General features: G+C 39.3%; 1 protein-coding gene across 1 annotated transcript in view; it reads left to right on the forward strand.

Annotated features, from left to right (window-relative positions):
• Positions 1 to 17,066, forward strand: part of ANKRD31 (ankyrin repeat domain 31) — a gene marked incomplete at both ends in the record, with an annotated part of 61,545 nt that extends 44,479 nt beyond the window's left edge. Inside the window, 3 exons of the mRNA XM_082301309.1 lie at positions 2,109 to 2,249; positions 2,835 to 2,931; positions 16,915 to 17,066. Of these exons, the coding sequence (XP_082157435.1) occupies positions 2,109 to 2,249; positions 2,835 to 2,931; positions 16,915 to 17,066 (390 nt within the window). The remainder of the gene's footprint in view (positions 1 to 2,108; positions 2,250 to 2,834; positions 2,932 to 16,914) is intronic.
• Between the last annotated feature and the right edge of the window lie 10,377 nt (positions 17,067 to 27,443).

Genomic DNA, 27,443 nt, shown 5'->3' on the forward strand with positions numbered 1-27,443 from the left:
ACAGTCCTCCCAAAACTGCTGTGGCCTGGGTCACTCTTCCATGGGGTGCAGTTCTCCAAGGAGAGGCTGCTCTGGCCTGGAAGCAAGGGCCCCCTCTCTCCACTGGGTCTCCCACTGGATCACAGCCTCCTCCAGACATCCACCCACTCTGGCAGGGGCACCTCACCCATGGGCTGCAGGTGGATCTCTGCATCCCCTGTGGATCCCCATGGGCTGCAGGGGCACAGCTGCTGCACCATGGTCTGCACCACGGCCTGCAGAGGCATCTCGGCTCTGCCATCTGGAGCACCTACCCCCCTCCTTCTGCAGTGACCTTGGTGTCACCATGTTGTTTTCCCTCACATGTTCTCAACTCCTCCTCTTCTCTGGCTAGGAAAAAACTGTGTCCCACTTTGGTTTTTATTTCTTCTTAAATACGTTATCACAGAGGAGTTACCAATATCTCTAATTGGCCCAGCCTTGGCCAGCAGCATGTCCATCTTCAGAGCCATCAGGGATTGGCTCTGCTGGACACGGTGGAAACTTCAGCAGCTTCTCACAGAAGCCACCTCAGTAGCCCCCCTGCTACCAAAAACCAGGCCGTACAAAACCAACACAGCTAGGTAATTTCCAGGGCAGCATATTGATAAAAACATGAAAAGTTCTTTTCAACCAACTCACCAGTTTAGTTAATGTAGCAAGAGCTCCTTTTCCTACACCTATAATCTGCTCAGGAATGCTTTTCTGCTGAGAGCTGCCATTTCATGTGGTCTTGTGTTCTGGAACATAGAATAGTGTAGGTCAGAAGGCTGTACATTAGGCCATATGATAGGTATGGAGACATGCTTCTTTTTTTTAAAGAACATGTAATATTCCTTTGAACTGCAAGATGATTAAGTGGAAGGATGAAGAGTTCAGTATGTGTGCTGTAATTTTTCAAGACAGTTGTCTGTGATACCAGCTTGATGCATGGGGATCCTAAGGAATTACAACCCTGTGCTGTAAATACTGGTGTTTGGCATGTAGAGAAGTCAGTGATCTTTACTAGGATGAAAATGACACTCATTTATGTCTTGTAAGACAGTGCTATAGAAATCAAAATTTAGAAGCCAGTGTCTGTTGCATTGCAAAGAGGAGATGATCAGTAAATTTCCTTTCTTTATCATTATAGAGATGTACTTGGTAACAACATACAGCTGGTACATAGTCCTTACTTAAGGTTAGCTTTCTGCAGGCAAAATGCAATTGCTGAATGCTGTAGACCTAGGTTGTGAAACTGTGAACTCAGCTGAGTGCTCATTGAAATATTTGAGTTAATAGTTTTAATTTAAATTCTTAAAGCCACCTCAAGCCAGTGGGTATGGTAGGAGATGGTTCAATATTTGCTAGTGTATCATTCTCTTTGGATTGTTCAACCTTATGAATGGTAAGTGACCTTACTAAGTTCTAACAGAGTTCATCAACAGCAAATGGTTGCATTATTTAACTGTGTTTGTCCAACTGAGGCCAATATGACAAAATCACGACTTACTCAACTATAAATGACTATAACTTGTGCTTCTGGAGAGGTGTAAATGTTTGCAGAACTGGGCTGTATTAACATTATGAAAGAGGCATTAACAGTAAGTTCTTTTGTACTTAATTTTGCATAAGGTGGGGCTGTCAGGTTCCTCCTAAAACATGTAAGTGATATCCCCTGATATAAGTGAAATTTTTGTGCAAATGTTTCATGTTTGAATGGTTGCTGAAACTTCACTCTGACATACATATACCTCCTGTTGCAGTTTCTTGTTGCACAGACTTGCCTTGTGTAAGTGCCTGAGTTCACTATTGCAAATGAATTCAAAGCCTTATGTATAAGAGGAACTAAGATAAAAATACAGTTCTGACAAACATGCACAGGGAGATTTGTCCTCTGATTGGCTAAAGCATCTTGTTATGGTGGAATAAATCATCTTATTTTACACAGTTTTTGAGAGTGGCATTAGATTACTTAACCTTTTTTCAGAGAAAAACAGAATTAGCTGCAATTTTCAGCTATATTGTTCTTCGTAATTTTTCATGTTTCAAGGATTTTATTCCATATTTATTAATTTATGAATTGAAATTATTTCTTACTCATTTTTTAGGAATTTAGTTATAAAGCTACACTCTTAAAGAATGGCAAGATCAGAACCAGTAAGGGACAAATACTGCAGAATCCAGTTCAGTGGATTAAAGATATACTAGGAAGTGATATTTCTGTGACGTGGAAGTATGTGTGGAATAAGGTATGCCTGATTTGATTCCCAAAGTTCACAATAATGAATGGCTATAACAAGATTCACTAGTCTAGATCTCCTTACTGTTCTTAAAGCAGAAGAGGGTGCAAGCCTAAATTTTAAATGTCTTCTAACTCGTAATGAATGAACAGCAAAGAAAGAGCTACATAGCTGTAGCTGTACAGTGATGAACTAGTCATGAGTGTTGAAAGGATGTGGAATGCTCACACTGTAAACTAGCAGGGACTTGAAAGAGTAGCTTTAAAGATGATAAGGATTGATAGAAAAAGCTGAAAGATAGTTGGAATAAAAAGGAGCAAACTTATTGAAATACCAGGGTGTCATGCACGACGGTTGCAAAAACACTGGCAGAGTTTAAAGGGCTTTGCAGATGGGCTGTATTGTGCTTGTGTTTTTTTTCATTTAGAATTCAAATTAGCATATTTTCTCCTTGATCTTGACAGATGCAAATTAGACTTATAAGTGCATAAACTCAGTTTTATAAGAAAAGTAAAGTTTTTACGAGTAGCAAAAAAAACCCTCCAAAAATACTAGTTAAAACAATCAGTTATCCATGTAGATTTCTTTGTACAGGTTACGTATCTTGGGACAGAATTGTCAAAATTTAGTGTTGATGAAGTATCAGATTCCAGTGACCTGGAGTTACCAACGCAGGAAGGAAAGCCTGTGGGTATGTACCACTTAAAATCTAATATTCTTCATGACCAAAAGCAGCAGAAAGTGATTTCTAAAGAACTTAAAGCCCCAAATTCCTGTATTGCTTTCTGATTTTTTTTCTGCAGTATATGGTTATCACAGATCTTGATCTTGAAATGTAAATAGTGCCAGAACTTGTACATGAAATCTAAAAATGTACACTTCCTCCATAAATTTGTTGTGTGAAGAGAATAGTTACTGATTAGTTGGTTGCTATGTAAAAAATTTTTATGTAACGCTTTATATTAAAATATTTACTATAAAGTGAAATTTCTAGTAAGCTATTTTAATATTTTTTATTCTATTGCAAACTCAGATACACTAGCATAAACTTTAATCTCATACACATCTTCAAATCATACTGAATTACCTGTGTGGTGGAAAATCCCAGTATGCCCACGCAACGCTAATAATTAGGAGGATATTTTATTCTCTAAAAATAAATAGTGAAAAGAAACAAAGTGCATTGATATGACAAAATGACACTGAACAATTTGTTCAGACTTTAGAACTTCAGTCCAATTTTGATAAGCAGTGTGTTCTCAGGGAAACACAAGTCCCCTTGACAGCCAGTTGTACTTGGAGTCCATAAAGCTTTTAGGGCTTTTGGGATTGGTTCTGTTGATTTGGTGAGACGCTGCAATTCATGTGAACTGAGATACCAGGGTCGGTCTGTTGTTAACATACTGAAAGTAAATTAAAAGATAATAGTTCAAAAGAACTAACTTGATAGTCAAACTACTATGTTCTACTGGTATTTGCTTCTGGCTAAGAGCATCCAGATGATGAGTTTATTTTGCCTTGCCTCAGTAACTTCAGTTTGTACCAGGTGTAAGTGACTTAAGACTGGATTTAGTTCCCTAACTTTTTAATAGGCCTTTGAAAATTTCAGTAGTTCTTCTGAATTATTTGTATTCTGAAAAATGTATGATAACCATTGTAACTTCTAGAACAGAGAAATCAATTTATTCAAAACCTACTCCTGACAAACAAAAATCAGCCTGAAGATCAGTAAGTGTTTTTCCCAAGTAGTCCAGGGTCATGTGGAAAAGAGTATTTAAGGAAGATTTTTTGCAACGTGTAATTTAAGATGACAATAACCACTGCCTAGCCATTAGTCTTAGGTGAGAAGTTGAGAGAGGGAAAGTCAAAGTGTTCCCAGTTTCAGTTCCGTTTCTGATACTACATGGATATGTAGGACATTAAACAGTACCTTAAATTGCTTTAGAAGAGGATTAACCTGTTGTTTTGTGAGTACAGTTCTGGCTGGTCATTGGGCAACCCTCATAGTTTCTAAGCACTGTTCCTGAGTTAGCTTGTTCCAAGTACTCTTTCCAACAGGTACTTTGCCTGCAGCCAGCCTGTTCAAAAGCAGACAAAAGTTTGCTGGTATGGATATGAACTATTCTGTACTGCTTGCCTGGAGATATTCCCAGGCACTCTTTTATCTTCCTAATATGCTTAGAATCTGTGTGTATGATACAGTAGAATTTTTTTCTGCTTTTTAGAGAATGAAACTTCTTTTGTTCTTACTGTATTAAGGAATTAATTTTTTTTTCTGTGCCTCCCAGAGCATTGTTAAAAAAGAAGACTGGGGCCTTGAGCAATTTTGGAGGAGAATGCTATTACTTTAAATACTCCTCCCTCACTCTCCTTGTAGCTTCCCATACCTTGGTCCAGTGTTCATTGAGCTGCTGTATGAAGAGCATAGAGAAGTGGGAAGAAAATTATATATGTAGTGGCTGCGTCTAGCCATCTTGTAATAGAAAGAAGCAGCTACCAATGAACTTTTTGTACAGCCCAGTTTAGGAAGCATGTCCCAGGAACCTCTACAAATCAAGGCCACTTGTCAAGATGAGAAGAGTTACTGTTCTGTGGAGGCCAACATAAGAAATTATCCAGTTTTTCAGCTTGGTTGAGCTTAATAAGGTTTATAAAGCATCAGACTTCTAGCTACCTTAGGGGTGTTAGTACAAAAAACTTGAAGAGCCCATGAAGTAAAGCAGTCCCAGACCAATGCAGTTATTTAATAGAAGCATTAGAGATTGCAATATTGGAATTGGTCATCTAAATCCTAACTAAATTTCAGTGTATGTCCCTTATTTGAGTCTGAGTCTTTAGTCTCTTCTAGGATCATGCTAGCAGAAAGCAAGAATTACTGTATTTAAGCCTGAGTGAAAACTAAACATTAAGCAAATAAGCAGTATTTTTAGATTATCTGTATACAGAAGAACAGAAGAAACAGTTATTATATGGCTTAGAATTTCTCTGAACTTTCTGATACTTGTAATGATGACATACTGTTTTCTAAAAATAACCAAGAGTAACAAGGATTCAGAAGCAGATGTCGGCTGAAGAACAGATGTAAGTTGCAGAGCAAATGTTGGAGTTAGATACTTCACATTGAAATTCCAGGAAAGTGGCTTAAAAGAAAAGCTTATTCAGTTGTTACAGTAAGTGTGATATGCACATTCATTTTGCAGATTGCTATTTCAGGAAGACAGTCTTTGGAAAACAGCATGACTAGTCCAATTCTTGTGCTGATGCAATCCGTTACTGCCTTTAATAACCATTAGGCACCTGTAAAGATTAAAACAGCTCATGTTCACCTTTAGTTTGTGAAAGGTCCCAAAGCTGTATGGAAGAAGAGTGTTTTTAAGGGAATCCAAACAATTTATTAATGGCTGAACCATAAGCTGTTTTGGAAGGTTTATGTTAGTGTTATTTCATGTCTGGAGTATAAAATGATCAACTGAACTCTGTAGTAATGCTTGAAAGCAAGTAAGAAAGTTGTGTGATAATATGTGATATGGTATGTTTCTGTTTTCCATAAGGCAAGCAATGAAACACATACCTTTAGTAGGCTACTTTTCAACTTAGAGTTTTGTGGTGTCTATTGTAATTTTGCCAAGGAAGATACAGATTTAAAAAAAAGAAAGCCCCAATCATCTTACAGCAGCAACTGCTGGGCTGGTAAAGGAGCTAAGTCAAGTCTGCCCTTAAAAGTGTTAGCTGGTGTAAGGCTAAGTGAAAATATAGAGAAACTAATTAAGAAAAATAAAAAGCATAGCTCTCTGTGCATTGAATCCTCAGTGTTCAGTGATACTTTTTGTTCTTGAACAAAAGTATCTTTTCATGCTCTCAGGAAAGAATTTTATCACAAGGGACCCCAGCACTATCAGAGTCCTGATAGTGGCTCCATTGCTCAGCCTCTTAGGAGCTTTGACCTGAGCAATATGCAGCCAAACACCCCATCCTTGCCACAAACACAAGTTGTGAGAGGTGTGTGCTGCAGGAGAAGCAGCTGTTGCCAGGGAATTTATGAGTAAGTGGTTTTTTAGCAGTCTAAAAAACCTAATGGTGGATGCAAGGGCTATGAAACAGATACGAAAGGAAAAAGGAAAGTAGGTGGCATGGAATTGATTTGTGTGTGGGAGGGAAAGAGTATTGGGGAAAAATGATGATTCTGCTGAGGGTTTGGATTGATCTAAATCACCCAATAGCAACGTTTTTCAGAGGTCAGTATGGTCGACTCTCCTGTGTCCAAATTAGAAACATTTTGCTATTTTGATGTAGTTAACAAAGTATCTTCATGTAATTTTGAGTACTCAGTTAAATGTCTCAAAAAAATAATAGCATAGAGAAATGTCTTCTGAATTTAGATGGAGAAATATGATACATAACCATTGCTAAATAATCTCATGTAATCTAATTTAAAGGGTGATGTGGAAATACTCCTGAAGATGCTCTGACCTTTGTGTAATTGACCAAGCTTGTAACTTTGTGTTTTCAGAATTGCATTTTTACATTGATTGCGCATTCAACCCTATCTATAATATTTATATTATTTGAATAGTGTCTATTGCACTTGATTTGGTATTTTTGCTTCTACCACCTGTGATTACACTACAAAGGGACAGCCCTGACTGACCACAGTGCAAAGTCAGAGTGACCAGCTCAAACCCCAGTGCCACATAACACTGCACTGGCGTGGGTATCAGTGCCAAACCAGGTCTGCTGTGGGAGGCAGTAAGACAGAAAACAGAAGTGAATCTAATCTTTATTGGTCATCGTAAACTGAAAGTGCATCCACACTTTTAAGTAATTCTTAATGCTTCTGTACACTGGCCCAACAACTACTTTGCAAAGAATTAAGCTGAGAAACCTCTGCAGAAAATGCTTTGTTGTCCCACTTTTTTTTTTTTTTTCTTCAATAGAAGTAAACAGGCTTAGTATCTTTAATGACAGGACAGAATATTTGGAGGAAGGTGGTCTTTGAAGTTACAAAAAATAGATTATGTAGTAGATTGCTTTCACATTTACTTATATCAAAAGACCCAGGTTGAACTGCTCTTTGATATGAATTGAACAGTAACAAAGGTTATGGCTTATAGGAGTTATGTTTCTCTGCTGAACAAATGAACAGCCACATTGATATTTTCTGCAGTATTGCTACTAGTTTAGCTAGTAGCCGTATTTCAGAAAATATGGCCACAAAATAATGGTTTTGTAGCATGTATGGTCTTTGCCATCCTACCATCTGTGTGCTCAGTCCTAAATGGAAAAGTTACAGCAAGAGTGTAGAGAAATATTGCAGCAAAAGTAACCATTAACAGACAGTGGAGATAATGCAAAATTAAAGATATATATTATAATAAAAATTAATAAATTGGAAATTTACAGGAATGTTGTTCCATACATAAGTTTTTGTTCATACCTACTATAATTACTCTGTCAATTGAAGAAAAAAAGCTGCTGAACACGCAGTATAATACATAAAAAACTTAATCACCATCTCAGTTTTGACATCTCTGCCTTGTGGATCTCAAATCTTTGGCATACAGGTCTGAGGAGAAGCGCCTCAAGTTTCACAGTCTGACCAAGTTTTTAAAAATAAACTGTAAAAAGCAAACTCCTATTTCAGAAGGAAATTCCTTTGCAAGCAAATGTCTCAGGGTTAGTGTTTCATTACGTTTCTTAAATGAAATTTTGCAAGTGCTATGAGACGGCCCATAACCCATTGATGGATTTGCTGCATTGGTTTGCCCTCTAGTTCTGTTTCCAGAGAACTGGACACATACACAATGCCATCACTGTTTTACTTTGTGCTAAATAAAATCTGAATGTAAAGCTCAACTGTGTAAATTGGCTTTAAACTAGTTTACTTTGTGTGGTTTACTAGTCCTGGAAAATGATAGAAAAGTAATTAATTTCAGGGTTTTTGCTAGTCAGTCTACCTGTACTGTGCACCAGTACAAGTTGTGATGTTGAAATGGCTGACTTAACAGGAGAATATTTAAATCCATGTGAATCATTCCAGTAAAATGAAACTTAGCTGTTACGTATGTCAGTACCATCCTAGACAAGCGTAAAATTAAGCTACTAGAAAAAACTGCAGGTGCATATTTGCAACAGTCTTCCATTATACTTTAAATTGTAAACTTTTCAGGACAGGGATCTCATATGCATATTTGAACCATCAAAGATACTTTGTAACATAGTCCAAACGACAAATCTAGCCCATTGTACAAGGATATATTTTGTGCTGTAGTGTACTCCACATCAGAACCCTGAGTTCTGGTTAGGCTTAGACAATTATGTCAGAAACTATGTTCACTAGAAAACTTTACTATTCTCATCTTCATGTTTTTGGAGGAAAGCTGGAAAAAATGATGAAAAAGATTAATGGTTGAAAAGTCAAGATGTAAACTGAGAACCTCAAGTTCATTATTTCTAGGGAAAATGGCATGGTTTAAAGAGCTTGACTCTGTATATGTGAATTTTTTGGACTGGGTATTATTGAAGTAGTATCTTATCATACCATCAATAATGGCGACAGTAATGTGAAAGAGAAGTACTTGAAATATTTAAAAACCCCCAGTGGACAAACCACATACAAACAAAAATAAAACCCTGACATCTAATATATATTTTCTCCTCCTTACCTGTAGTAGAATATTCACCAACTACACTATGTCCCCATTTATGTGACTCTGAAAGACAAGGAGATGAAGTATATATTCTTTGTATTGTGTACTTTGGAAGAAAAGTGAGACTGTAGACAAAAATGTCTATCTGTAATATTTTTCAGTCTCTCGGGTCTTTCAAGATGCAACTATTAAAATGTTTTCTCTTCTTTATGGCTTACAGACAAAATACTTGAAAGTACTTTCCAATACTGTAAAGTTCCAGGCATTTGCTTTATGTACTGATACACTTTGCAAAGTACACAGTTCTGTCTGCAGAATTTACAAAGCTGTATTTTCCAGTAACTGCATACCATGGCTGAGGTATAGGCTTCCTTCCTCTTGCTTTCCAAAATCCTCTACCTGCTGTTTTTTGACTATTAGCAGGGTAGAAGGTAGAATGTCACATGACTGATTCAGACTTGAGGTATGTGGCCAGCAAGAGTCAAACAAAAATCACATTTCAGAGGGCCAAAAATTGTGGGGAGGTGGAGGGGGTGGAGGAAGAAATGACTATTAGGGACTGTATATCATGGAAGCCAATTCTAAGTATTTAATGTCTGTATTTCTTACCTGTAAACCAGGTTCTTCTGAAACTGGAAAATCACTTCAGAAGAAACCAGATGATAATGTGATTGCGCAGAATCATGGGCTAACATAGGTTCAGTGGGACCTTTGGAGGTCTTTAGTCCAGCCTTCTGTTCAAAGTAGGACCAGTTTCCAAGTTAGATAAGGTTTCTCAATGCCTTGTCCAGTCAAATTCTGCATATTTTCAGGCATGGGTATTCCTATGCTTAACCATGCTCTTAATGAATTTTCCCCCATATATCTAGTTGGAAACTTGCTTGTTAAAACTTGTAACCATTGTTCCTTTTTGTTTGATACAGAAACTGTGTTCCCCTAAATCCAGCTAAGAGTACTGAAACTGACTGCTAGTTGAGTGCTTTGAACATTGACTTTCTGGCCGTTTAACGTTGTGAAACAAGTTGTAAAAAAATCCTTTGATAACTGACCCATCTTCTTAATTCATCAGGTGCACTATAACATTTTCATCTGCTTTGGTGGTCCCATGGAGACTGCGAAAAGACTGAGGCAAACAGAAATGTTGTAGATAATCTTCCTAGAACACATCTTTTCTTGTCTTCCTTAGGAAAGCAATAAATGCAAGGCAGTGTGATACACATCAAGCTTCAAGAGGCATTGGCTTCTCCTGCTGCTTTGCTTTAAACAGAGAAGACAGACTATTTTGACACCACATTGGTAATCTGAGGTGAAAGTAGGAGATTACCTGATGATTTTACCGTGGGAAGTGTTCAGATTTTTATCACACTTTTATCTTGTTTTCTTTCAGGAATCACTTTTAACAAAGTTAGGACAAAGCTTTTAAACAAAACAATTCAGTCTTTCAAACAGCACATGATTATAGTGTAGGAGAAGGCTCTAGAAGTTGTTCTGAGGTTGTACGTAAAACTCAACAAATGAATCACAGCCACTGTAGATTTTGCCAGTGCATGAAAAACAGGAGAGGTTGGTTTTTCAAATGGCTGTTCTGACCTGAACTGAAGCTTGATTTATAACTTGTCTTCTGGTTCTTCCAATCTGCATTTCAGTCTGCTATAAACTGCAAGAATTTTAAAGTGTTCTGGCTTTTATTACCCAAGTTTGGACCTGGAAGTTCTTATGCACTATCTTGGCACATTAAGTTCAGGTTTTCTAAAATGACTAGAAAAAATTTTAGAGAACCATTTTCTTTTCAAGTGAGTATACAAGTGAATCATTATATAATCAACTCTACAACAATAACATAATAAGTTAAAAAGAAAGAATCGTATGCTGGGAACCTACACCCTTCTAGTCATACTAAAAAATAGTCTCCTACAATTATTTTTAGTGCAATCTTTGTGCCTTTTAAGAAAGAATACTAGTATACGCCTTTGTTGATGTTGAGCTCAAACTCGGTAATTTGATATTTAAATAGAGTGATTGACTTAACTCTGAAACTGAAAGGTCATCTGGATAGCTGTGTAAAAATATTTTTTGTGAGAAAAATGGGACCAGCCATTTTGTTTCATTTTAGAAGTACTTATTTTATTTTATTTCTTTATAAATTCAGTCTTGAACATAGATTATATTATGGGAGGATGTACACAGCTCTCAGTATTGGCATGTATGTCAATTATACGTTTTTCACATTCTGGGGAAGAAATCATGTTACATCTATATCAAAGAAGAGCTACTAAGTTTTAAATTGTTATTTTGTTTCTCTGAGACAGCTATTGAAACATTGCTGGATTTCTACAGTACCTTGGCGGACTTGACTGCCACCATTGTTAAATGAATAACCTAACAATATCTTGATACACCAATCCAAGGTCCATGAAAAATAATCATTCAGAATGTGTCACATACTAAGTATTTGGTACTGTGGAACAGCCATATACTCCAGGATATGTAGGAGAAGACAAAAAACAGTTATAGTATAAGATCATGATATAGGCAGAAGGTTAATGGAAAATAATATATTCATTTCACTTATCTGGACAATGCTTTAAAGAAAGCTATAAATACTATTTCTGTTATACATTTTTCAGTCATTTAGAAGCAGATGAGCTATTAACTGTGTCTCTTGAAAAAGTATAACATCTTTGGGTGCTTTTGTGAGAATCATACTTTCTACCACATAAAACATAAAGTAATTTGAGATTTCAGTGTAAACCTTGAAACTGATGCTTTAGAATAAAAGGCATGAATACTTGGTCTTTAATCATACCTGCAAGTCCTTTTCCCATGCAGACACAGTGCAACAAAAAAGGCCACTGTTACGGAATACTTTGAAAGAAGAATGATTCTAAACACCTAGTATTTTTTTCTGCTTTATGACATTGGTTTTGCCAATCTCACTGGAGGACAAAAAGAAAACATGAATTTCTGAGGAATACTATCCCTTGAGTGGAGAAAGAAATGTTTCTTTCTCAAATATAGTGTTTTTTCTAGAAGCAATGGAATAGGGTAATGAATTGTGAAAGTATGAATTAAATTCCACATTACTGCTATAAAAATTTCTGTTATAGGCAGATGATGAACTGAACCTATAGATCATCCATGGTGAGTCATACCTGGTATGTAAAGGAAAAAAACATAGGCTAAGGTACTATCAGGAGATGCTCTATGTCCTTCTGGCACTGTTACAGCTGTTCTATGAATTATCTGGTCATTATAGTCCATTTAGGAGCTTCCGAACTGAAATGATTTATTTATTATAACGATACTATAAATAACCTTTGATTTTTTTTTCAAAGGTTCATAATTACCAATGCAAAAAATGCAGTGTGCATAATTTAGGTCTCTTGATAGATTAATTCTTGGGGAAAAGGTACTTTTAACATTGGGATGGAGATGGACACAAAGGATCACAATGCAATTAGCCAGAATCTCTGCTGGCCCGTATCCTGTAGTGGGTGGACACCACCTTAACTTTAGGTGTCTGACCGACATGGTTAATCTGATCATTAGAAAAAGATGACTCCTTACTGATTGGTTTGTAAGGACAGAGACCTTGGACTCCAGCATTTACAAGAGAAAAAAAGAATTGACATCTATATCATGGGAAGTGAATCAAGAACTGTGGGGATACCTGAAGAAAAGTGAATGCATTTAAAGGGGAAAAACTATTAAATACTGGGAAAACATTGTATTTTGTCAGAGAAAGTTCTGGTCTTACAATGGCAATCTGTCCACACACATCTCTTTCCAAAATACCAGGTCTCGATCAACTTTTCTTTCCATTTGATAAGTTATGAATACAAATTTAAAAAAACCCTGAAGAACACAAAAGGCAGTTACTTGATTTCACTCAAGCCTCAGTAAAATATTGAGTAAAATAAGTTATTGATGTGTCTGTAACAGGAACCATTGATATATTCTAATCTTAGGGGAAAAAAAGAGCTATATACCAGGCCACTGCATATCTGGGTTAAAGGGAAATAAGGCATAGGAAAGCTTTAGTTTCAGGCTAAACCGGCCTAAAGCTCATATTCCTCTAATTGAGATTTCTTCTTCATCCTTAATAATTGTAGAATATAATAAACCAGTACCATGTTGAACTGCTCTGATAAGCTTTTCACCTTAGTTAGTAAATTTCAGGTGTTAATCTGGGTTAATGTCCAGGTTCAGTGTAATAGGTAATAGGAACGCTTAATCTAAAAGAAAAGTTATTTTCAAAATTATCACCAGCGTGGGCAGAATTATTGCCTCAATTCAGCAGCAGCCTTTTTTTAAAGATTGAGATGGCCCAAAAATGTTGTTTACGTGAAGTGCTGGCTGTCATTTCTGAGGCCTTTCTTGGCTGGAATTGGCAATGCATGTTGGAACTCCTGGATTGTGACAGGTCTTTTCTAAGTTCTTGAGGGGAGTGTGGATAAGGCCCAAGAAACTTGAAAGCACTTAAGACAGATTTTTGTTCTATTAATACCCCTCTCTGGCACCCTAGATCAAATGCTGTCACCTTCAAGTGTGTTGTTCTTAGATCTTCTCTTTGCTTACGCATCTGTAGCCCGTGTCTAGACTAGCTGTGCTGAACCAGATCCTTTTGAGTCAGAAGAATGAAATATCCTGTGACTGCCAGATATTGCATATCAGTTCATCTTTCCATCAGATCTGATAATAATCATTACCTGTTTTACAGAAGTATTTAAACTGGATTTACTGATGCCTGTAAATTTACTCAAACATGTTGCCTAAACTACAAGAGCATTTAAATTCTTTTACAGATCATTTACACCAGTAAAATAGTTATAAAATGCTTAACTGTGTTTTTGGATAGCCCTAGTACTTTCTTGCTTGGGAAAAATAAGGTAGATAATGGTGGGATTTTTAAGACCTGATCTTTCAGGAGCTATTTTAATGATGAGAAAATGGTGACTCTGCTCTGACGTGGCCATCTTATCTTCACTGACTAACCTTTATGCAACCTTTAGACACTCAGTAGTTGCACCATTAATGGGAATTCTCCTTAAATACAATTTTCAGATTCTTAGCAGCCATGGCAGACAAGGTCTGGTAGAGATGCAACAAAATGGAAAGAGAAGTTGAAAATGTTCGGAGTGGTTTCAAAACTATAAGACTAAAATAGATGCCTTCAAAGACAGAAGAGATGTTGATAAGTAGGATGGAAAAACTACCAAGAGACACGTGTGTTTTCCCCATATTTATTGGGAAAAAAGCTCATTCTGGTATTGATACTTTATCTTACAGTTCATGAAGATTACAGAAAACTGACAGAATAGGACAGCAAGGTTAGGAAAGCAGAGAAAGACCCTGCCTGTGTGTCTAAATTTACTAAGTTTGCTTCGTACCCGAGGTACTGAGTTTTGGATAACAGTATAGGAACCTTTCTTGGCTGCTTAGAGCCTCTCAACTGCCAGTCTTTCTTAAGGGGATAAGAGTTAACAGTCAGCAAAATGCAGGAAGAAAACATCAAAGTGGGTATCAGAAGATTAAATATAATAGCAAAAGGAGAGAGAGAGGGGAGAAAGACTTGAGAAAGAAAAATGCAAAGGCCATTAATCATCTGTGTCAGAGGAAGAAACATGGGGACCAAAACACTAATTCATACCTACTGGGGAAAAATTACTGTCTATGCATATAGAAACTTCATTATCAAGCACTGGTGTCAGAACTGAGAAAGGCAGTTTTAGAATGTATAAATTACTGTGGTTTTGCCAGATGTTGACTGTTATCTAAAATCACTGAAAAGTAGAGATTATAGAGATTAGATATTTTAATTATTCACTCAGGCAAAGTATTTGTGGTGGAATACTGATGTTTACTTGACAAAATGTTAATCCATAATAGGTAAAACATAAATTTGACACAAAGGAATCAACAAAGAGAGCTGTTAGCTGCTGCTAAAAAAAGTTACTTCATTAGATTTATTTGGTCTTACCTCTCTTACACTTTCATATTTGAGTTGAGAATTTTTAGTCAGTAAGTTAAATCATTGCAGTACAGAAAAGAGCATCTTTTCTTCAATTATTATCTATCAATACAGGATGTTAAATTAACATTGGGCTTTGCTAAGAATTTTCCCTCTACTTGCATACAAAATGTGGACATTTCAGAACAAAAAAACCCATTCTTTTCAACAAACTAGAGCAGGTTGAAGTCATGCCTATCATGTCACCATATACTCAGCATTAATGAAAACATTTCATCTCAATTTCTGCCAGTTTATTTTATTAAAAAGAATCCTAGACATACTTTAAGATCATTTTTAGGTGAACTTGTCCTTAAAACTATTACGTGATTTTTTTTAATCCAAGTATTCCTTGTGCCCTTTAAAACATAACTTCTAAATGAATGTATAAGTTGGCTTCTTCTGGTGTGACTGACTGCTGCTTTGTAAGTGTGAGGAGTGTTGTGATGTAACTTTTTGCGTGGGTCTTGTGTGCAGCCTGCCCATCTTTGTTGCTGTCAATGATACTTAAATATATTCGAGACATCAGATCATACATTTTGTTCCATTAGGTACTGTGTTATGTGTACTGAACATGTACTGAGCTTGTAAGATACCAAATACAATCCTGTCCTCATTGGAGTCAGAAGTTTTGCTGTGAGTGTCATGGATCTGGAACAACACACATCCTCACACACCAGACTCTATTTGTACTCCTGAACACCAGCTTTTTCCTTCTAATAGCACTTTGCTACTTTGCTGGCTTTGGGTGTGCTCCTGGAACTCAGGAAATGGCAGGGAAATTGCACCAAGACATGAAATTAAAAGGTCTAACACCTGCCAAGTAGCACTGATGTTTGCCAGCATCACTGGCACCAATGATGTTGTCCATTCAGTGAATATATTTTGCTTTTTAGAATCAGTGTAGTGATACAAATGAAAAACAGTGGTAACAAAGAAAGACTCTTGGGATGGCATATGAGCGCCCAGTAATAAGTACAAGCTAAATGGCCAACTGATGTCATTTCAAACATGTTTTCTCTGCATTTTGACAAGGATTTATCTTGACTGATCTAATAATCCTGAAATACGTATCCTGTTTTGCTTCTTGAGACACTTGAATGTTGTTTGGACGCAGTATTTTATTGTGGTTTGTTGTTTTGGTTTTGTTGTTTTTTTAAACAGAAACCATCTCCACTTTCATGAGAGTTCTCTGTCTTGACACCATCTGCTATGTGTGGCAGTTCTGCCCTCACTGGCAGTTTTCTGTGTTGGGCTGGTTGTGGCAGCTCAGCAGCTCTGTTACTTTGTGCAAGGATACTGAAGGGAGAAAGGGGGGATGAAAGATGTATTAAAGTAACTCTGAAATCCACAGTTCCAAGTGCCTTTTGGAGTCTGTGCTGTTATGGAGCAATGTCTTCTAATATTTCTTACTGGTGGATCTTAACAAAGTTCCTTTGTTACTGATTTTTAACAGTGAAAAAAGTTCCACTTCTCCTGTACTGACACAAGTGCCCTGAATTTATGCATTGCAATAGTTAATTCAGTCCAGCAAATACTTGAATATTGCAAATACCTATTGTTCAGTCCTGCAGTTTCTTCTGTACAGATGTACACTTTCCTTTTTATAAAGTCGTTTTAGGACGGTCATTCTCTATGGGAGAGATTCCTTATTTTGGGAAAGTACTTTAAACATGTCTCTTTGTGGACATAATACGTGAAATTCAAGCAGTATCAAAGAACAACTGCATTTTCCTATTATATAATTGGAAATGTCTGGAATGGCTTCTCAGGCTGAGCACCAGGAAGTGTAGTATGACCCTTGTCTCATTGAAGGCTGGGTCTGAGTGAGGTGTAGTGGTAAGATGTCGCAAGCCTTACCCCACAAGATTCCTAGAGGACAGTACAGATTCTTAGGGATCACTAGTGCTTACAAGGTTCTAACAAACTGCAAACACCTTTCTAGGTAATAGTGCCAGTGATTGCTTTCCATTATTGTAATTTACACTCTGTAATCATTTGCATTCCTTTTCAACAGGCTCTTCTGTCCAGTTCAACTCAGTGGAAAGCCTGACACATTTTCTTCAATTCCATGAGACAGTACTGGTACATAAAGAGGAATTTCTACCATGCTCTGCAATGGAAAAGTACTGGAGTTTCTACAAAGAATGCAAAAATTTTGGATTCTGAATACTTCTTGAGTGCTGAAACTTTTTTCTTTGCCATCACTTAAAAGTAAACAATTGAGCTTTTAGAACTAAGTACTTTGTTACTGTCATTTCGATAAATCATTTTTCCAGCACTTGGAATGATGGAAAGTTTGTTTGGGTAAGTGAGGTACTGAGTAGCAGGTAAGAACTGTCAATTTTGTGCTGCAAGATTAAGAAATGGGGAAGTAGATCAGACTTACACAGTGATGCTCATTGTGAATTATATTCCAGGTTGATAACGTGGTATGAACTTTTAAGTTTTAATTTAAGAATAAAGTAACTGCCCATGCTTGATGGGGCAGCACAGAAACAGACAGGCATCAACACTGACAGTCACTTCTTACACTGAAACCTTGAACTGCTCTGGCTGAGCGTGTGCTATCAGAAATGGCAGTCCATATTTGTGTAAAAACATAACCTGTTGATTAGGCAAAAAATCAAGATAAGCAGCCTTCAAAATCATCAGCAGCTTTGTTTTATGTGGCACATATATATATATATATAAACATTTGAGAAGGGGGGCAGGTTCTCAGAGAGGTTAAAAGGGGAATCTTAGCTACTGGAAGTGCTCAGGAAAATTCCATTCATGTTGCAGCCAAATCTCTCTGATAGGCAGAAAGTGTGCTGGCATAGGACAGGAAATGCTATTAGCCTGTTTGCTGAATACGAATTTCGCCAGTTAACCGTATCTTACATATTCATCCCAATGTCTGGAGGATTTCTATTTGTTTTAATTTTACAGTGTTTGAATCTGCTTTAGCAGCATATTTGTAACACATTTGACTGTTATTTGCATTCAAGTGGCATTCTTGCTCATTCGTTCTTTGGATTATAAGAAGAGATGGAATAATAGTATCTGCTACTTCTAACTCCAGTGAATAGGATGGGAAGTATCTCCTGTTAATACATAAAGTCAGCAAGCTATTTGGAGTGTGAAGAGCTCTTCTGCAAAGATTTTATTAGTGTCTTAAACAGAAGCTTGTTTGGGGAAGTGAGAGGGGTCTGATGTGCAGAGAGCTAGTACTGTGCCCTAGGATGCATGAGCAATCATAGCCTCATGGGCTGTAAGATTAAAGAAATGCAAATGGCCTGGAAGTCAAAAAAGGTAAAAGCTCCTTAGGGACAGGTATTTTGTAAAGTCAGTTTCACAAAGAAAGAAAACGGAGTGGTCTCACAACTGCAGCAGCAAAACAAACCTGAAGGCATATTGCTTCAAAGGAAGTGCTCATTCAAATACTGCACTTTCACTGAAAAGTAAAAGAGATTTGACTGTTAAAATGACCTCTGAATTACATGTTTGTTTGACATTTTTTTCTTTGTTGCAAGATGTCTAATAAAATTAATGTACAAGAGAATTTGACAGTAATATTTTGGTCCATTATATTAATGTGATTACATGACCTAAGGCAATCCTAAGATGCAGTGACAGAAAATTGAATTGATTCAAGCTGAGCAAAGAAGTAAAAATGCAAAGTGCTACATGAAAACCACTGTCTCTTACAGATGCTGTATGTAAAAGTAATCTACCAGTGAGGTTTTTTTCAGTTTTTAAACTGTATATAAGCATCTTGAGAAAAGCATTAGCTTGACAATATATGGCTTAATATGACTAACAAATGTATGATTCTGCTCCCCAAATCTTAAAACTGTGAATATTCTCTAATCTCCCTGTTGGAATCCTTTGGTCTTTGTGTAAAGACCTATTAAGACTTAGAAAAAACTTAAACCATCATGTTTTCTCGTTTTAAATTTATACTTTTTAAGTGATTTTTGCATAAAACTGTAAGTGGTTGTCACTGGTCAAAGATAGGCAGCTGTTAGTGATGCTAACTGCAGCAGAGTAAAAAAGCTTCGGCTCACAAGTGGCAGTTCATTCTCCCAGCCCCTCCTGCTGGTTTCATGATTCAGTTCTTTTATTTAGTAGACCTCTTCTCCATTTCTAGGCTGTGAGTTAGCACTTACTTTATGTGGTACAGGCTAAAGTAAAAAAGGATATAAAATGCAAATAGTAAGACAAAACTCCTGGCATTCTGACTGCTCTCAATATTCACATGGGAAATAGAAGGAGAAAAAGATGATGCAGTGAACAAAAGCCACGAATTCAGATTCATATTTCCACAGAATTATCTATTTATTTATTGCTGAGATGGAATTGAAAAAAAATTAAGCGGGGAGATTAATACCAGTAAGGAAGAATGCAAGACTCAAAAGAATGAGTGAAGAGGAAGATAAGCAGCTGGGAGGTAGACGATACAACACAACATCCATAGATTTTAAGGCCAGCAGGAACCAATGTGACCTCCTGAGTAACACAGATCAGAGGTCATGAAGCTCTGTAAGCAAGAGAAACACATGGAAAAGAGAAAAGAAGTAAAGGCAGGTGCCAAGAGAGCTAAACTGATTCTAAGCAGAGGATCAACACAAAACATTGCACCTTTTTGCCAGGCAAAGCAGAGCAGGTCAGGGGGGAATATAATAGGAATGAAAACCAGCTTGGAAGAGGTACTTAGAGTACTCAAGGTACAAATATTGCTTGGGTTTTTGATGGTGGAAATGCAACTAGGAGGGAGGGAGAGGGATGAATAATGTTGCCATAGGAGTTTGGATAAATTCTTGAAGCAGTTGCAGTTGGCAAGTGTTTTGTCATGATGACACAAAGACTTTTTTCCTGGTCTTCAAACCTTAATACTAAACTGGAGGAAAATACACTGTTTAAATCAAGAGAACGAGCAATTGCCTACATGAGACTTGCGCCCTTTTTCTGGTCACCAGTAGTCAGTTGACTAGTTGGTTAGGAAATTATCTAGGTGATCTGAAATTTGAATTGCTAAATTACTGGCTGTAGCAAGAAAAACATGACACAAGAAGGGAGTAAAACATTTCTAAGGAATGGGACTTCAGAACAGGATTCAAGAAACTTTTATGTGATTTTTGTATCTATATGTTTTTCTGGGTTATGGATGTGGGGTTTTTTGTTTGTTGGGGTATTTGTTTTTACTAAGGCTTTGGCTTTCTCTGTGGCAGAAGGTTTTATCACTTACTCCAATACTGCTGTAGCAGAGTAACCCACAGGTGAGTTTTCTATCATCTGTGGCCTTTTGATTTCACTTACACTTTTCTGTAGTGAGAGCTCAAACACTCAGTTACAACTTGGTCACGGTGGCTTATGCAATTACCAGCCTTAAGCCGAGCTGTCACAGCGATGCCCATCTGCAGGGTCAGCGCTACAGCAGCAGACAGATGCGCTCCGGTGTGGTGGCGTCTTCTACATTTCCCACCGAGCCAGTGCACCAGGGCCCGAGGCTCTCTGCGAGCAGAGCCAACAGCTCGGCCTGACCTTAAAACACCTTTGCCTGGAAGTCGTTGGGGAGCTGCAGTATTCCAGTGCAGCGGCAAGTTATTTCACTGCTAAATAAAAAAAAAAAATAATAAAACCTCCCCAACCAACCTGCTCAAAAGCAGAGGCTTAACGGCGGGCTACAGCTTATCAGTTCAGAACTGCAGCCATCGCCGCCCTCGTGCCCACCCGACCGCTGCAGCTCATCCCTCTTCAGGGCTGTGCGCTCTCGGGGCAGCCGAGCAGAGGACGAGGAGCCCGGGCCGGGGGCTCGTCGCCAGCCCAGCCCACTCGCAGCCCTGTCTTGCCGCCCGGCCGAGGTTGCGGAGCTCCTCGCCTGCTCCGCCTCCGCAGGGCAGCCGTGAGGAATTCGGCGCCGCGTTTGCCGGAGGGGCGGCGTGGAGGCGGCAGGCTCCTCCAGGTCCCAGGTGCTGGCGGGGACCTCACCGCCACCTCCCACTCGTCCTCCTCCTCCTGCTCGCCAGGTTTCGGGGCGGGCGGCGGCTCTTCTTTTTTCCTCCACGTCATGGAGGAAAATGCTGTGCCGCACACCCATCACACACCCGTGCACACACGAGCCGAGCACCGCGCCGCCCCGGGACGGCCGCGATCCGCTCGGGTGAGTGCGCGGCCGGTGGGCACGTCCCGGGACAGCGGCAACGAGGGGTCCCGGCCCGCGAAGCTGAGCCCTAACTTCGAGGAGCGGTGCATTGGGGTCGCAGCAGCTCCCGTCCCCCTCCCGGGGGCTTCGCCGAAGGCACAAACTTGGATGCTCGGCCGCGGCGGCGGAGTTTGGGAGGAGGAGGGGGGGGAGGGGGAGGAAAGGGCGGCACTGTGTGACTCCGCGGGAGCGCAGGCGGGGCGGTGCTGCGCGGGGGCGAGAGGGCCGGGCCGGGCGCGGCGCTGGAGGCGGCCGGAGCAGGAGGAGGAGGGTCGGTGCTGGTGCTGCGGGAGAGCTCCGGTAAGAAGGCGCTGTTTGTTTTAAAAGTTAGTTACGGGGGGATTTTGCGGGTGTCCGGAGCCGGGGAACACACCTGCCCGCAGCCCGGCTGGTAGGCGGCGTGCCCAGATGTTGCAGCCGCGTAAGCTTCTTTCCAGAAGCAACAGTTACACCAACTTAAGAGTGAGGTTTGGTAAGAGGAATCAGGGTTGCTGTGATGTTGGCATTTTTTCGTTTCTCAGTAAATTGCTCAAAACGTTCGTGTAGCTATGTTCAAATTTGCCAAGTGCACTTAGTCATTTCTTTAGGACGGAAAGAGGTTCTTCTTCCTTGTGAGGAAACAGAAAGTAAGAACAGGAAGAATCTGTCAGAACTCTTTCTTTCTTTCTTTCTTTCTTTTTTTTTTTCTTCTTCTTTTTGGCGAAGAGAGACAGTAGCATCTTGCCCCTCATTAGCGGGTGAACAAATTTACTAATACCAGAGTAAGGCTTAGAAAAAGAAGACCTTATGGGGAACCTCCACTGTGTCCCACCTGGGGCTCTGCTCCATTGAACATCCTCTAACTCATTCCAAACATCTAATCCATAAACCAATCTGTTTCATTTTGAGATAGCCACATTTCCTTAATAGTAGCCTTTTTGCATAAATAAATTTTGCATTTGCTTGCTTGTAAGAGAAACAGCTGAGGGGTAGAGAGGGTAGGTAAACTTGCAACCAAAGTGGAGATAATTAACAAGGAAGAGCTGTTTGCTTCTTTCAGACAGGGAATTACAACAGTCAAGTGACACTGGAAGGCAAAAGATTGAAAGCAAATACAGGAAAGTGGTTTTTACACCATGCTCAAGTCAGCTGTAGCATGTTGCCCCCCACCCCCACACTCCGTAGTCTCTGTATGTCAGAAAGCTTGTGTAGGTTCAAAAATGACTAGATGAAAGAACTCGAAATTTCTTAAGAAACAGACATTTGTAAACTGTCTTTGAAAACTTCTAAGCTGTAAGCAAATGGAAGTGGAAAGGGCATGTGGAGAAACTGTTCAAGAATACTTGTCCTTTCTCCTGTTTCCAGGAGAAAGTATCAGCTTTTGACTACTATGAGACAACATCCTGGGCTGGATGGGCTCCATGGATATGATGTGATTGTTCTTTCATGCATGTAGTTTTTCTGAGATGGTCATAGACAGCGAAGTGAAATGCTACTACATTTGTGCAACTGTGGTTTCTGGTTTTGTACATCTGTTAGTGGTGGATTTTGGCCCAGTTTTTTTGTATTTTTGTGTATACTGCCCAGCTGTAAAGGCATTTAAAGATTACCAACAAACCTGGCTAATGCTTTTTGACATATGTATCATATAAATTAGTAATTCCTAAGGATTATAACTTTTTGAAAAACTGTAATGGTTATAAGGAATACATTCAGGTTTCAGGTGCTTGTGTTAGCACCACCTCTGTGTGATATTACACTGGGGATCCAGACCCCCAAGAATGGGATCCACACACTGAAAACTGCTTATGTACCAGGTTCTGTGGGTTTTGTGGTTCATAACCTATAATATGCATGCTATTTTATGGCCTAATATGTGCAAATTATTCTAGTCAGTCAACAGCCTGGTTGTGATCCTATAAATGCCTTGGTGAGAGGCAAGAGACTGTACCGGAAATAAGTAGTCCAGGTGAGTTCAGAGGAATTCAGCTCAAAGCATTTATGTAGCAGTTACAGATACAGAAAGAGTCATCAGGAGTCATATGGTGACTCCAGCTTTTGAGGTCTTCCAAGAAATATTGATAAAGGAACTAAGAAATGTACCAGATGAGTCATAAAAAGCTGATTTCTGCAACATAACCAGCAGGGTGCCTAATCCAGCAAGGGAGTGCATTTTGCGTAATTGTCAACAAGTCAAGCCTCATCAGACATCTCACTGAAACACTAAAAAATGAAAAAGGCTTCACCAGGGTTTGTGATGTGACCAAGTGTGAGGCAGAGGTCCCTCTGCTTTTAGTACAAGAGAGCCAGCTGTGAAGAAAGAGGAGCTCTGTAATTGCACCACACTCAGACAAAGGCAGGTGACAGGGTACATACCAGCCTGTCAGAGACCCACTTATCCTCCTACAACAGGGCTCTGTTGTAGTATCTAACTGCTGCATGGCTTGTCTGGTGGGTCAAGTAGCTAGCCCCTGGTCTGTGCAGCATTCCCTGGTGCCAGTCAATTTCCTTTTGGATTGACTGTGGAGTGCAGTTGGCCTGTATGTGTTTTTGTGGTGCATTGTTCTTTGCTGGTGGAGGTCTTTCTCCATGCTTAATTTCCAGGCAGGGACAAGTCAGCACCCTAAATCTTACTCAAAAAATGCATAGCCCTCTGCAGACCTTTTCCAGTTTTGTATGTGTTGGGAGCATTTTTCTCACAGAAAATGTCCCATTTTCTTAATTTTTTAATCAATTTATAATACATGGTACAATTGGCCACTGTACCCTCCCACCACACTGAAAAGAGGTAAAGTTGACCCAGCTACTGTCTTGCCACATTGCATCTTATGCAAACACAGTGTGCCAATATTAAGTATTAATATTCCATATTAAGGAATCTGGATACTGTTCTCTCTGTATAATTTTGCAATGCTGGGGACAACAAGCTAAGGCAGGACTGCAGGATCCCTTGAATCTGTGACACGCAGAGCCCTCTTTGGGGCTTATGAGACTCAGCCTACTTCAGTCACAAAAGTGCAGTTTATAATTCTGTATCAGCTGGAAGACTGGTGATGAAGAGGAGGCTGGTGTGCACAGTATTTTGGTCAAAATGTGGATGGAGAGGAGGAGAATGCTACATATGCCTTAGGAATACTGCTGTAATGCTTTCCTCGAGGGAAAATACCATGATAGTTGTTTGTGATATATGCAAATAGTACAGTGTTTAGTTCCTCAAATTTCTTTTTAAGCATCACACAGAGAAAAGTTAGGTATAATAACCCAGAAATGTATTTCTTGCCACAGAGACATTGTATACCATACAAAGTACTTATGTATAGGTGAGCTTGCAATGCAGGTCATCAGATCTAAGGAGAATTTCAGGAAGTATCATGAGGACTGTGGGTGTCATAACAGTAGCCCAAACTTCTCACCTTGGCTTAATGTCAGAGCTATTTTATTTGTGGAGGGAGCAGGCCTCTGAGACCTGGAGTCTTGGTACCAGAAGTACCGTGTGTATCGTAAACTTGGTGAGGCTTTTGACAGATTCCTCATGTCCCAGTGCTTTCCTGCCTCTCCCCAAGTCCTCTTTACTCTGGTGGAGAAGGAAATTACATTGCTTTGATGTGATCTGCTCTTTTAATGGTGTTTCTTTCTCCCTGCCTTCTTGGTGCTTAGAAATGCTATGTGAGTAAACAAAAATACATGCTTCTTATACAGATAATGCCTTCCACAGCTTAGTAATAATAATAATAAAACCTTCCCAACCAACCTGCTAAAAAGCAGAGGAATTTTGTATCAGAACTGCAGACATTGCTACCCTTCATGCCCACCCGCCCCGGTACTTACCGTGCAACGCCTCCATGTTCATTAATTTTCAGCTGACATTTTACAATTTTCTTTTGTAATTTGTGCAAGAAATAATGTCATCCCTACTACTTCTGTATGTCCAACTTCATACGGACTTGAAGCACTGATACTGGTGGAGGCTGCAGGCAGTGGCAGAATGGAGCAGACACCACGACTTTGTTCGCCCACTGAGCTGGCTGTGCCCATATTGATGTCCTGGGACAGAGCATCCTAAGGAGGGGAAGAGACCACAGCTAAGTCCAGGAGGTAGGTGTGCAGCTCTCTTTGATGTGATCTTGCTGATATGACAAGCTGTGACTTTGGTGGGGGGGGAGGGGAGGGGAGGAAATGACTTAAAGAGGTTGATTTACAGTGGGGGGTTGCAGAGAAGAGTTTGCAGGCAGCTTGGCGAGGAGGTGAAGGAAATGGAGAAGTATTTTGAGCTGTTAATGGGAGTTTTCTGCAGTGCAGTGCAGTTTCTCCTGCTTCCCTGTCTAACAGGAAACTTTCACCATCTTTTACAGTGCTTCTCCTTGCCAATGAACACAAATTCTGTCCCTTTGGGCCTAATTTTTGTGTTATACTATAGTTTAAATGTTAACCCTCTCTCCACTGTAGTACTATTGCTTTAAACTCCCATATAAGGTGGAACAAAGCTGTTAAACTCTAGATTGCCACAAATCAGAAGGGAGTAAACTCTGTTAGTGGAATTTGATGGTTTGTTTGTTTTCTTGACTTCTGCCTTTATAGTACACTAAGTCCTTGGCAAGCATGGATACCCCCATCTCACAAAGCCAGAGAATTAGAATTCTGAATGTATGAGCATCACGCTTGGGAATTTTGATGACTGACTATCTCTGGGCCTTCTTAACACTTTTTTGCTTTAAGAGGGCTGCAAATCCTCTGACTGGCATGGTGCAGTAGTATGAGGTGTACCAAGAGATTTGCTGAGAGACTTTTCTTTTCAGTCCTCCAGCAAAAGAGCTTTCATGAAAAGTTACTGTAAAGCAGCTCAGATTAGTTGGGGTTGCAGAGGAACCACATTCTCTTTTGTGCTGCGTGTATGACCCTGCAGAAGTTGCTTGCCTCTTTTCCTGGCCAAAGAGCTGAGACATTGACTTTCTTTACCTTGGCATATCTCTGGGACATGAACATGCTGAAATTAATGTAAGATATTTTACTGAAACTATGGAGATTGCCACTGGAGGCAACTGGAAAGGAGAATCCAGCTTTTCTAAAGAGCATACAGAGAGCTGGAACTGAGTGGCAAACAGACAAGCAAAGCAACTTAGTGTCTGCACAGAAAGTTCTGCTGGGAAATACAGATCCTATGCAAGAAAGAGTCCTTCCTCATGATTAATATCAGGACAAAGTCGTGTGCAATATTCATAATTGCCAGGTCTGTGTTTCCCATGTGTGTGGCAAGAACCTGTCTTTCCTCTTCCAGAAGCACAAACCATACTCTGCTAACTGCAGTCTTTTCTTATTGTTTTTCATTGGGACATTATGTTGTTTTAAGTCTTCAGGGTCTTAAAATTAGCAGGTTTATCATTTAATTAGGTCTAAAAGTAGTGACATAGTTTTCTGCATCTTGCAATTAAGTGTGTAAGTAATTGTAGTTACTTAGCTCTTTAGTTGTTCATCATTCAGAGAAACTGTAAGTGAAAAGTAAGTGATCTTACATCAGCTAGGCAAGCCAAAACAAGGGGGTGAGCTGTGTAGAATGAGGCTGGTGGTAAGTGTGACTGTGTTAGATGGGCACAGGCTGAGGCTTCCATGCAGGGCAAGTGGGTGGAAAACCAGACAAACTTGATAGAATCAACTAATTAAGATTTAATGCCAATAAAAAGTACTCCTACAGAAATCCCATGATCCCTATCAATAGACAGTTTTGCAATGGAAATAACCAGCTAGCAGCAGTAAAAAAATTAGCACATTAATAAATTAACTTTTCTAGTTAGCAGCATTGAATAGTCAAGTAGTGTTAAAAGTTTAATTCAGACAGACAGTTCACTAAAAAATAAAATAAATAGCTTAGGAAAGCACATGATTACTTTTCCGCTTCCCCAGTTTCCCAGGAACATCATCCCCTCTGTCTTTCCCATAGACTTATCAAGACCCAGACTTGATTTGTATAGACCAGAGGGAAAACCAGGAGGAGTTAACTAAATTTTTCCACGGAGTTGGTCATGCAAACCACCAAGTTTGCATTGCTGTGGGAGCAGGTGTGTATTAAGCAAACAGAGATATTTTATCAGGGAGAACTTTTCTAAAGTGTTTTTACCTGGAGGAGAGGGAATTGTTCCCATAGTTCCTGCTTTATGTGGTAATGGTGTTAGCTGCTGAAATACACTGTGACCTGATTTCCAAGGAAGGGTGTAGACACTGTTTTTGCCTCTCTCCATTCTCCTCTTTCATAATTTCCCAACCTCTGTTCTGCTGCCCCTGCTCTTCTCAGCACCCATTCCCTTTTTATTTTTTTACCTAGGTGACAGCAAGGAGCCTGGTTCATGCTGTACATATGCAGAAGGGTTTCTTCATGCAAGAGAAAA

This window comes from Coloeus monedula (genome assembly GCF_965178545.1).
Source record: "Coloeus monedula genome assembly, chromosome: Z".
Classification (NCBI taxonomy): Eukaryota; Metazoa; Chordata; class Aves; order Passeriformes; family Corvidae; genus Coloeus; species Coloeus monedula.